This window comes from Halyomorpha halys, unplaced genomic scaffold (genome assembly GCF_000696795.3).
Source record: "Halyomorpha halys isolate HHAL.00 unplaced genomic scaffold, Hhal_1.1 Scaffold370.1, whole genome shotgun sequence".
Taxonomy (NCBI): domain Eukaryota; kingdom Metazoa; phylum Arthropoda; class Insecta; order Hemiptera; family Pentatomidae; genus Halyomorpha; species Halyomorpha halys.
Genome location: NW_027107863.1, coordinates 391738 through 403950, shown reverse-complemented (window position 1 = coordinate 403950; position 12213 = coordinate 391738). Strand labels below are relative to the sequence as shown.

Here is a 12213-nt window from a genome sequence, read left to right as displayed (position 1 = left end):
AAATAAAGACTAGAATCCAATAATGAAGCCTTTAGTCCTATAATATAGCCTAGAGTGCAATAATATAACATATAGTCGAATATTATAGTATATAGTCCTATAATATAGCCTATAATCCAATATTATAGCCTATAGTCCTATAAACACTAACCAGATGGGTAAACGTCCAAGGGGTAAACCGAAACGTAGATGGGAGGATTCCGTTAAAGCTGATTTGGTGGGTTTGGGGGCACCACTGAACGGGTGTATGTAGAGAACGATTGGTGGTATAGACAATGAACCTACGGGTTCGTTAAGCCATTATTACTTTACTATTTATTTATTCTGTAAAGGTGTATAAGGAATTTCCAGAAAGGACACATCCTACTGCAAGAGCTATTGAGATGTACATTTCAATCTCAAGAGGTAATATCAACTAATATAAATGTATAATAATAATTAATATAATTTTAATTATTATTATTTTATTATTTGTGTAATTTTAATTTTTTTTCGAATAATCTTTTTAGACGGTACGATAAATCAACTTTGGTCAATGCTTCCTTCGAACCCAGACCTCCTTCATCCTTTCGGAGTGGCACTTCTTCTCCTCCTGAGTCCATTTCCTGTCATGTGTTGATTTTATGCTTTCCCGAAAACCTGCTTCTTGTATAGTTTTTCGAAATAGTATTCAGTCAGTTATTATCTCTGTGTTCATTCCGATGTTAATCATGTCATTTTCCACTTCTCGAAACCAAGTTTGAATTTGTAATTTCTAAGTAGTTCAAAGAGCTAGTTGGTTAGTCTATCCTTGTCCATTCTATAAATATGTTAATAAACCTTTTCAATTTTTAAATATAGATCTTACCCCTGTCGAACAGATCCGCTACCTTGGACTACATTTGGACAAACGACTGACATGGAATCCTCATACTAGACTAAAATGACAAGAAACTGCTTGTAGATTCCGACTATTGCAACATTTACTAGACAAATGGTCTAAATTGCCAATCTATTACAAAAGACTGATCTACATGACTATTATAAGGCCTATCTGGACATACGGAGTTGAGCTTTGGGGCTCCACTAAACCATCAAATTCCCCCAGGATCCAATCCTAACAGTCCAAAATCCTTCGTAAAATCCTTAATGCTCCTTACTTTGTCACAAATCAAGTCATTCATCATGAACTCAATGTCCCATATGTCCCCGATTTGGCCAAAAGCAGATACCGTTCCTTCCATAACAAACTTCTCAACCACCCAAATCCACTTTTTTCTAACCTGGCTTCTTCTTCATTACCTAATAATCCTCCTAGGCGTCTGAAAAGAAGATGGCCTCGAGATCTCTAGAAATGTCATTGGAGTTCTATCAATGGATAGATTCTCCACATGTTTGTATCATGTTACTATGTCACCTACAGCAAATTCACTTGTTGTATAAATGTGTATACAGTTGTAAATAACAATAAATAAATTATTAATAAAATAAAAATATAGTTCTTTATTGGCTCTCACTTTAAATTCAAAATCACTGTTGGTTTTAGGCCCCTAAATCCTTCTCAGAATTCTCCTTTCGATTCTTTCCAATTTTTCCAGATCCTCAATTCTATTTAGTTTAGGTTTTTCTGATATATAAAGTGTATGAAGTATGCCTTCAACCGCATTGTAAGACACACTTCACCTTTGGTTGGCTGGTTGGGTTTGAGTTAATTGAAATGAAACGTGATTAAATGTAATAAGATTCTATAGTTTTATGTTACAAGAGGTGGAGGGGTGACCGAAACAAAACATTATGATTAGATTGTTATCTAATCAAAATCTATGTTGTTAGATTGATAGGTTAGTAGAATTTTGTATGACTGGGCTATGGAAATTGTAGATCTAACATTGAGGTGGTTGATGATGTGGATGTTAACTATTGCGATGTGGACTTACTTCTTTCTTCCTCTCGCATCTTCAAGCCTCCCCTCTCTCTGCTGCTGGGACCACTCAAAAGAATTTACTCACTCATGTAGATATTAATGATCAGTGAACAAAAATAAAGGATGGACGCTTCTCTGGTTGAAGACAAGATGGCTATATCACACACATCATGGTTGCTTCTCTTGCCACCAAGAGCGCTGGAGGAGGTGAGATTTGGCTGTTGGCCACATGGGGCGCTACTAATCTACATGGCAGTAATAATATACATGGCAATCTTTCCGATTCAACCTTTCGGTTGCTGTAACCGGAACATAAAGTATTTTAGGTCTAACTACTGTCTGAATGTATCTCAATTTCGTGTTCCAGGATATAGAGTTCTTTTAATGAATACAATGCTTCCATTTTTCGTTTCTCTATTGTCTGTTGCTATGCCTTCTTTGGTTTTGTTGGATACCAATTCTCCCAAATATTTAAAGCAATCCGTTTTCAATATTTTGTCGTTAATTATCATAAAGCTCTGCGGTGCATCAGATATGTTCGTCATGAATTATGCTTTTGCAAAGGATATTTGCAACCCTACTTCGGAAGCTTGGTATTGTAGAGCAGAAATTTGTTCTTGTGCATGTTCAACTGAGTCCGTGAGTAACGCCATGTCATCTGCAAAAGCTAGACAATCTACTTTTAATTATTACATTAATTAATTAGTTTTTTTCTCCAAACTCCAATTAGTTTAATTCTATTAAATTAACTTTTTATGTTTTTATTTTATATTTATATGCAAGACAGAAAACTACTCGTCGACTATTACAACAATTATTAGACAAACGGTCCGAACTTCCTATACATTACAAAAGACTGATCTACATCACTGTTATAAGGCCTATCTGGACTTACGGAGCTGAGCTATAGGACTCCACTAAACCATTGAATTTCTCCCGAATCCAATCCTTACAGTCCAAAATGCTTCGTAAAATCCTTAAAGCTCCATCGTCTCAAATCAAATCATCCATCAGGACATCAATGTCCCATATGTTGTCGATTTGGCCTGAACCAGATACCAATCCTTCCATGATAAAGTTCCCAACCACCCAAACCAACTCGATTCTAATCTGGCTTCTCCTTCATTACCTAATAATCCTTCTAGGCGTCAGAAAAGAAGATGGTCTCCAGATCTCCTCCTCTAAAAATGTTTTTGGAGCTCTATCAATGGGTAGATTCTCCACACATTCTTATATCACTTACAGTAAATTTACTTGATGTATACAGTTGTAAATAACAATAAATAAATTATTAAAAAAAATATATTTATATGCATTTACCAAGTTTACTTTTTATATTTACTTAGTTTATAGTTTTATGTACACACATATTTATTTATTTTTTTATTTAATTGTTTATACATTTTTGCTTACATACACCGCTTAGGAGTTAAAGGCAAAACAATAAACAAAAAAAAAAAGACCAAATTGGTTATTTTATTAAATTAATTACCTGATTATTAATAATTTTAGAACCACTAGAAATAGCTCTCCGTGCGTAGTAGTGTGATAATGACTAATTTTTAAAATTATTTGTAAAGATAAATAAATCGATTGTGTGGACTCGATATCACACGGCTATTTAACCGTATCTTTCATATTTACAGATACGAATTGAAGTTATCACCTACGATTTCAGGTATTCAACTAATCTTAACGTTAACAGCTTTCACTATTCTGTAATATTTAACCTTATCGTAATAGCTATATAAAAGAGTTTGAAACAATCGATAATCAGCTTGTCGCTAATATTTCATTCCACTATGAAGTATCTCCTTGTTCTATGGATGGTTACTGTAGTAGAGGTATTTATTATTTCATTAAATATGTTTAATACTGTAAAGTAGGATGACTTTGGCCATTAATCATTAATTTATTGATTTATTTTTTATTATTTTTTTAAAATAATTTATTTATTGTTATTTACAACTGTATACATAATATATACATCAAGTAAATTTGCTGTAAGTGATAGTATGACATGATACAAACGTGTGGAGAATCTACCCATTGATAGAACTCCAAAAACATTTCTAAAGGAGAAGATCTCGAGGCCATCTTCATTTCAGACGCCTAGGAGGATTATTAGGTAATGAAGGAGAAGCAAGGTTAGAAATGAGTTGTTTTAGGTAGTTGGGAAGTTTATCATGGAAGGATTGGTGTCTGGCTCTGGCCAAATCGGCTGCATATGGGAAATTGTGGTCCTGATGGATGATTTGATTTGTGACAAAGTAAGGAGCATTAAGGATTTTGGATTGTAATGGGTGAATACGAGAGGAATTCGAAGATTTACTGGAGCCCAAAGATCAACTCCATAAGTCCAAATAGTGGAAATCGACGTGCAGTTTCCTTTCTTTTCAGTCAGGTGTGAGGATTCCAGGTTAATCGTTTGTCCAAATGTAGTCCAAGGTAGCGGATCTGTTCGACAGGGGTAAGGGTAACATCATTCAATGAAACTGTAGGGCAGTCAGTAGGTTTACGACGAAGGGTAAAGGTGATTTGATTGGATTTAATTTATACTTCGAGTGTATATACCTGAATAGAAGAAAGGTTCGCTAATAAATTACTTGGCATTTAAATTAATTAACATAAATAATTAATTAATCTATATATTTTATATTTATATATATTCTGTGTGTACGAGTAACTATGATAATTGACAATAATATTCATTATTATTTTTATGTTATTTAGGTCGTACGGGCACAAGATATGACTCCCCTCAGCTCGCGATGGGATAAGTTAGTAGAATTCGACCAGAAATACAAGGAATACTCAAAAACAGCCCGTGACGTTATCAAAGAAGCAATGACCACCATTAGCGACATCAGATCAAGCGCTGTCAGTTTTATCGAACAATTTTTCAATACCTCGACAGAACTACTCCTCGCTAGAAATTTTACCAACAATACTTGTTCTAGACCAGTTTTCAACTACGTGAATATTAAGAATGATTTCTTTACTCATATAACTAGAGCCGAAAGGCCACTTCTCGCCCACATCTCTGAGCTCGAAGAGAAATTAACAGAAATCAACTCGACGATCAAAATATCTTACGACGTGGCAGAGAGCAATTATTTGAGTTGTGCATTGTCTCACGAAACTTGCATGGACAGTATAAATATATGGTTAGGCGATCAAATAAAGTCAATTGCATGTCGGCTTCGTCATTGTCAGGATAAAAAAAAGAGAGAAAAGAGACTCGCTTCTCTTTGCGAAACAGACGAATTCACTTGCAATAACAGACGTTGCATTAAGAGGACGTGGATCTGCGATGGTCAATTCGATTGTGCAGACGGAAGCGACGAGCCTCCAGAATGCGTGCAAAAGTGCAGAGAAGGCTTTCATTGCTTCAGGACGCTGCGGTGCATAGACCGGTCGCTGATATGCAATGACTTTAACGACTGCGGCGACAGGTCTGATGAATTGCATTGCGGGTCTATCATAAAGAAGAACAATGCATCCTACTGCAGCATAGAAAACGGTAGGTTTAAATGTTCCCAAGACCTATGTATAGGAATACACCAAGTCTGCGATGGCAAAAAGGACTGTGAGGATGGTAAAGATGAGACTGATCTTTGCGACAATGGGAAATGTCCTGATGAATGTGTGAGCAATGGCGGGGCATGCTTCTTCGGGCCACAGGGTCCACTTTGCTTCTCTGAGTGTCCTTTAGGCACATTCGAGGCCCCAGGAGGTTGTTCAACTCACCCTTACCTTTACAACAGCACTGTCTTCGATCTCTTGGAGGGCATTCCAGCAATGACTACAAGGCACAATAGAAGGTTTGGCTATATTAAAATGAAAACTTTGTATTCTTTTGCAATACAGGTAGCAGACGTTATAAAATGTCAACTCGGGACATTATCTGAAAAGGATTTCACACTTTAGTTGATTGTCGAACAACTAATGTATGGTTTGTAATGAGGTGTAGATAGTTGACCGTAGATTAATGATTGGAGAAGTTTGTCGGGGGGTGCGGTCAGCAAAATACAACATAAATAAACAAAACCATATTTATTTATTTTATGCCGACGTCTCGACCTGAGTTTCAATCTATAGAACAAAAGAAATAACAACAACATTTAGAGAAACATAAAATTGAAAAGGAATAGTATACAAACAAATTTGGAATTATACTAAATATTGAATTGAATCATAAATGATAAAAAATTGATAACTGAAAATTGAATAGTAAAAAAATAAATTGATTGATAATCCTGGAATTAGATGGTAGTAGATTGAAAACAGTGAAAGATGATATATATATATATATATTTATATATATATTTTTAAGTATAAGTATATAAGTTAATACTCATACTGTAATTCAGATATAAGCCACTCACTATTTTTCATTGTCTGTCATATTGTTCAATTTATTTATTTATTCAGTTTTTTAGACACTACTTGCATATCTCATATTATACATTTCTCACCTATATGATATTATATTTCATCTTTCACTGTTCATATTCAATCTACTACCATCTAAATTCCACAAGTATCAATTAATTTATTTTTTTAATATTGAATTATCAGTTATCAATTTTTTATCATTTACGATTCAATTCAATATTTTGTATAATTCCAAATTTGTTTGTATATTATTCATTTTAAATTTTGTTTTTCTCTAAATGTTGTTGTTATCTCTTTTGTTCTATAGCCCTGATGAAGACCTAAAACTCAGGTCGAAACGTTGGCATAAAATAAATAAATATGGTTTTGTTAATTTATGTTGTTCTTTGCTCATCGCACCCCCCGACAAACTTCTCCAATCATTAATCTATGGTTTGATTTGATATTTATACATCACTTATAAAAGTTAACAATTATTATGTTTTTTTAATAGTAGAAACATTAGCAATGATTTCAAACTACACCATGAAAGCAAAACCTTCACTTTCAAGGCAAACGAACTCTGCCCATTCTGGAAAAGTTATTTCGATGACGGTTTGTACCACATCCTCCTACATTGCCCAACATTAAAAAAAAAAAAAATAGACAATAAACCTTAAAACCTAATATCCGTATTTTGCTACCTACAAAACATTCAAAATTTATTGTACATTTGACAATGGAGTTAAATTGAATAAAGTAACAGCATGTAATAAATTTGACTTTGTAAGTGACATATAAATATGTAAGTAGTTTTCGAAGCTGATTAATATTGATTATATTAGATTTTTGTTTATTTAAAATAACTCTGATTATTATTAAGTTTAATATAATGGAGTAAAGCATATTATCCAGTCTGTTATATCTTCTGTTTGTTATTTTAGTAATGAAGCACTAGAATCAGGTGTAGTTTATATAACTGTTTCTTATATAATAAACTTTGTACAAGACTTTGCCTTTCACAAATAAATATATTATATTATATTCTACATTAGTAATAATTTATGCCACGTTTACAGGAAATTTACTTGTGAGGAGAAGATGGTTGGGGGTGCGGTCAAAGAAAAACACAAATAAGTTGGATTAACCTATTTTATTGTGCCAACGTTTCGGCTAGAGTTTCTAGCCTTCTTAAGGGCTAAGAACAGAACATGATAACAACCACAAACCACAGTAAGTATAGAAAACATAAAAGAAAGTATAAACAGAATAACATAAAATGAATAATTTTACAAAATAGAATTAATAAAATGAATTGCAGAGAGAAGCGTGAAATAAAATGTATACATAGGTAAAAGAGGCAAAATATCAATTATTATTGTTACATATATTTTCTTTTTCTTTCCATATTTCAATTTTTAAATTATTAATAACTAATATGTTCATACTTCTTTGCATTATGTAACTTCATTTTTATTTCTTTTCCTTAATTATGTTATTTTACCCACTTTTTCAATTACCTATGTATCATTTTATTTCCCGCTTCTCTCATTACTTCATTTTATTAATTCTGTTTTGTAAAATTATTCATTTTACGTTATTCTGTTTATACTTTCTTTTTTATTTTCTATACTTACTGTGATTGTTATCATGTTCTATTTTTAGCCCTGAAGAAGGCTAGAAACTCTAGCCGAAACGTTGGCACAATAAAATAGGTTAATCCACCTTATTTAGGTTTCTATTTGACCGCACCCCCAACCAACTTCTCCTCGTGCGTCATCCACGGTCAACTATCTCTCATAATTAGAAATTTACTTATGTTCTTCTTTCTACGCCGTACTTTCCTCGGATGAACTGGTCACTGGTTTATACAAGGAATTTGTGAAAACTAATCTGGAGCCATACTTTGATAATATTACCAAAATAAATGACTGCTAATTAATTAATTTTTTAATTTAAAGTATCCATTAGAGACTTGAATGAAATTTTTTTTTTTACAATGTCATTGTAATAAAAAACAAAATATCTGAAAAGTGGTAGTGCGCTATTAATAGCGACCCGCAGATGCAGCGCAATCACGGAAGCTACTTCCCGGGATTTCCTCCTATCTGTGGGAAAGGGATCTACAGGTGGGCGGGACCTCGTGGGAACTTCCTCCAGGGTTAATCACTTCCGCCGCCCGGATTAGGGGAGCATTGTCCAATCGGAACACCCCGGTGCCTTATAGATCGCGATAGCATTATTTTCTAATAAGATTTCCAATAAGAAAATTAAAAAAAAAATAAAAAAAATATTAGAAAATTAATTTTCTTATAACACTGTGACACAAAGTGGTCTGAAACTGTCGTTTTTTTGCCAATATCTTTAAATAGTTTAAACCTTCTTTAATTCTCATAGATTCTTATGTTAATAATTTTCTGAGTTCTATGGAAGGCGTATTTTTTTAATTTTGATAACATTTTCCGGTGTAAAAATATAAATCTTAATTTTTCTATCATTAAATTAAATTAAAAAATCGTTACCGCTAAACCCATGAAGGGTCAGGAAGTATTATTACTAGACCAACGGTTGTGCAAGGAGATGATTTGGTCAGAATCACGCTCGAGCGCCAAATTTTTTTATTGGCTTCTAGGCTCTGATTGAATGGGGCTTCCTCTAAAGATTGGCCGCCTCTTTTAAATTTCATTCGATGGTCAAAAAGATTCGATATAGAAGAATAAAAGAGTCATACTATTGGTCAGCCTTAGTGTTGGCAAAAAGGACTTGCCGGACTTATTCCCCCATCATTATCGGTACCAGTACCAAATTCTTCGTTCTTCAAAAATATATTTATTCATGAGAATGAAATGGCATATTGGCCTGCGGAAGCTGCGGTACGAAGTTTACCATAGTTTTATTAATATTTTTATTACTTTTAATTTATTCGGAGAGCTTTCATTCGACATGTTTCCGATCGACATGTGTGCCATCTTTCTGACATTTTTGGCAGGCTATGTGGAATGAAATCTTTCCGAGTAATTATGCAAGGTACTTTAGCTATACACGTTGGATCGATTCCAGCGTTATTGAGTACAATCGACATTTATTTTCCATATATACGATCTGGTGGCAATAACCATATCTTGAATGGTGATCAAAAATAACTCGAAGAATAACTTTCCTGCCTAATATTCTTTCAACAAGTTGTATCTCCCTTGCAGAGATTCGTTCTTCCATTCTTTCAAACATTCATTTTGACACAATTGTTGATTCACCACCTTTGTACATATTATATTATTTTGTAGGAAGATAGCCCGCATGGTGGTCAATAAAGGCATCAAAATAGTAAAAGAAAACTATTTATTTTTTTTAGTGCTTCGCACCACTTCGTCAGGGCTAAAAACAAGATACAACATTAGGGGTATTCTTGATCTTTAGTTTAGCATGTTAAAGCGTGGTAAATGGAAAAACTTATGCTAAATGGAGAAATATTTCCTTCTTTTACCAATTTAAAACGATATAAAGTTTGTTACTAGGCTCGTTAAATAGAGAATAACGTCATGAAACAGACCAACTGAGCTTGTCACCGTTTTATTTGTTGTCGTTTTAGGTTAATTACTCGTAGTTTGTTTTATTTCTTTTGTCTTGGACTTTTTAAAAATATAATCAATAGCCAAACTTTTACACTTCTACTTTGCACTTATTTTAGGCATGTTGTAATAAATTACTGTATTCAAAACTTAGAAGTAAACAATAGCATCAAGTTTTGGAAGGAGAGGTAGTAACCTCAACTAAACAAGTTGCTCAGAAAATCCGCTAGGAGCTCTTATGTATTTACCATTTAACAAGACTTTAAATAGGGCTGCTCACAATGCAATACTTATAACATTTAACATGTTTTCCCATTTTACACAATATGAATACCCCTTGAATTGACAAAACATTCAAAAAATTTGTTATGTTTAAAAATAAATTATAATAACAATATAAGGATGTATATATGTAGCTGGACTACAAACAATTTACAAATATAACTAGGTGTGATAAAAATTCTAAATACAGATTTAGACAAATAAATTGTTGGGGACTACTCATTAAAAATAGTTATAAATATGGTAAAGAGGTGAAGTAAATATGGCATAGGAGAGGTAGAGTAATATGAAAATGGAGATACTAAGAAAATTGATAAAAATAAACAATGGGGTAATCACCAATCAGATTGAAACATAGTGGACGACTGAGAGAAAGAGGGAAGTCAGGTATAAAATGTCCTCACTTCCTAGGCTAACCTTTAGGAAGAAACATCACAATTGTTTTGCTATTTTTTTATTTTAATTTTTTATCAATTATAAAATATTTGTATCTTGTTTTTCATTTAGCCCTGACAAAGAGGGGCAACACTGGGTAATAATAAATGGTTTTATTTTACTATTTTGATAACTTTATTGAACGCCACCCTCTCACCCCAGTTTTTGATAACTTCAATAAAAACTATGTATAATTACTAGTCAAAATTGATGAGTCTGCCAAGTATAGGTAGGGGGAATAAAAAATGGCGGCTGTTTCAAAACCTTAAAAAACCTTAATTTTTAATTCGGAGCTCTATATCTTAAAACCTAACAACACTAGAAAATCTAAGAGAACATTATTTAAAGCAGAGTAAACTTGCTGAAATATTAGCCCTAAAAGAGCTATTTACGTCCAATAGTTCTCGAGATATAGCTTTTTAAAAAGCAAATTTCTTAAAAATCAACTGAAAGATTAGTAGTTAGTTAATTTATTTTGAGAAATTTATATCTCAGGAACTATGTGACGTACAGATGTCTATTAGCACTCAAATTAAAGCTAGTTTAATGGACTGTAAAGAAGATTATGGCCTTGACCTTCGGAGGAATAGTAGTTTTCATGATATTTGCTAAAATAAATTGATTTATAGTTGTTCAGACAATAAGTTTGATTTATGAAATACTCCATTTCAGAAACCATTGAACGTACAGATGTCTGCCAGCGCTCAAATTAAAGCTAGTTAAATTTACTACAAAATAGTTAATTACGTTTATGTAATAGTTAATTGTGTAGGAGTAGTAGTTTTTAAGATATTTGACAAAATAAACTCACAAAATGTTAATTTCTAGTTGTTCATATAAAATGTTGGATTTTAGAAAAAATATATCTCTAGATCCATAAGAAGCACATTTACATAGGTCTGCCAACACTCAAAATAAAGGAAATTTAACTTTCTATAAAGTAGTTTATGATACTTATCCTCGTAGGGGTAGTAGTTTTTATGATATTCACATATGAATATAAATTTGGCAAATGAAAATCTGTCCAAAAAACTGTAAATCAAATTATTTTATCAAATTTTATGTAAACTATTACTCTTAAGAAGATAAATATCATAAACTACTTTATAGCTCATTAAATTAGTTTTAATTTGGGTGCTAATAGACATTTGTACGTCAAATAGTTTTTGAGATATAAATTTTTCAAAATAAATTCACTAACTACTGATCTTTCAGTACGTCCCATACAACATTTTTTTAAAAAAAGCTATATCTGAAGAACTATTGTACGTAAATACCTCTATTAGGGCTCATATTGTAGAAACTTTAGTATTCTTTAAATGACGTTCTCTTAGGTTTTCTTTTGATGTTGCTACTTTTTAAGATATAGAGCTGCGAATGAATTTTTTTTTTTTATCGCTTTGAAACAACTGCCATTTTTTATTCCTCCTACCTATACTTGGCAGACTCATCAATTTTGGCTAGTAATTATACATAGTTTTTATTAAAGTAATCAAAAATTGGGGTGAGATAACTGCCTTTTTCCTTCTCTTCGGCTCTTGTAACAATCTACTTCATACGGTCAAATATATTCTTCCAATATTTTATTATTATTAATATTTATTCATTAGAATTTTATTGCTTATAGGTACTTATATGCCAATTGCC

At 32.5% G+C, this 12213-nt stretch overlaps 1 protein-coding gene across 1 annotated transcript; it reads left to right on the top strand.

Annotated features, from left to right (window-relative positions):
- The first annotated feature begins 3686 nt into the window (after positions 1-3686).
- On the top strand, positions 3687-6512 carry LOC106681847 (low-density lipoprotein receptor-related protein 1B). The gene is made up of 2 exons (XM_014422384.2): positions 3687-3747; positions 4637-6512. The coding sequence occupies exons 1-2, from the start codon at positions 3706-3708 to the stop codon at positions 5831-5833; spliced, it is 1239 nt and encodes a 412-aa protein (XP_014277870.1). The 5' UTR covers positions 3687-3705; the 3' UTR covers positions 5834-6512.
- The last annotated feature ends 5701 nt before the right edge of the window (positions 6513-12213 follow it).

Coding starts and splice junctions, on each gene's coding strand:
- LOC106681847 (XM_014422384.2), top strand. CDS start 3,706: ATGAAGTATCTCCTTGTTCTATGGATGGTTACTGTAGTAGAG. Junction 3,748..4,636: donor GGATGGTTACTGTAGTAGAG/GTATTTATTATT, acceptor TATGTTATTTAG/GTCGTACGGGCACAAGATAT.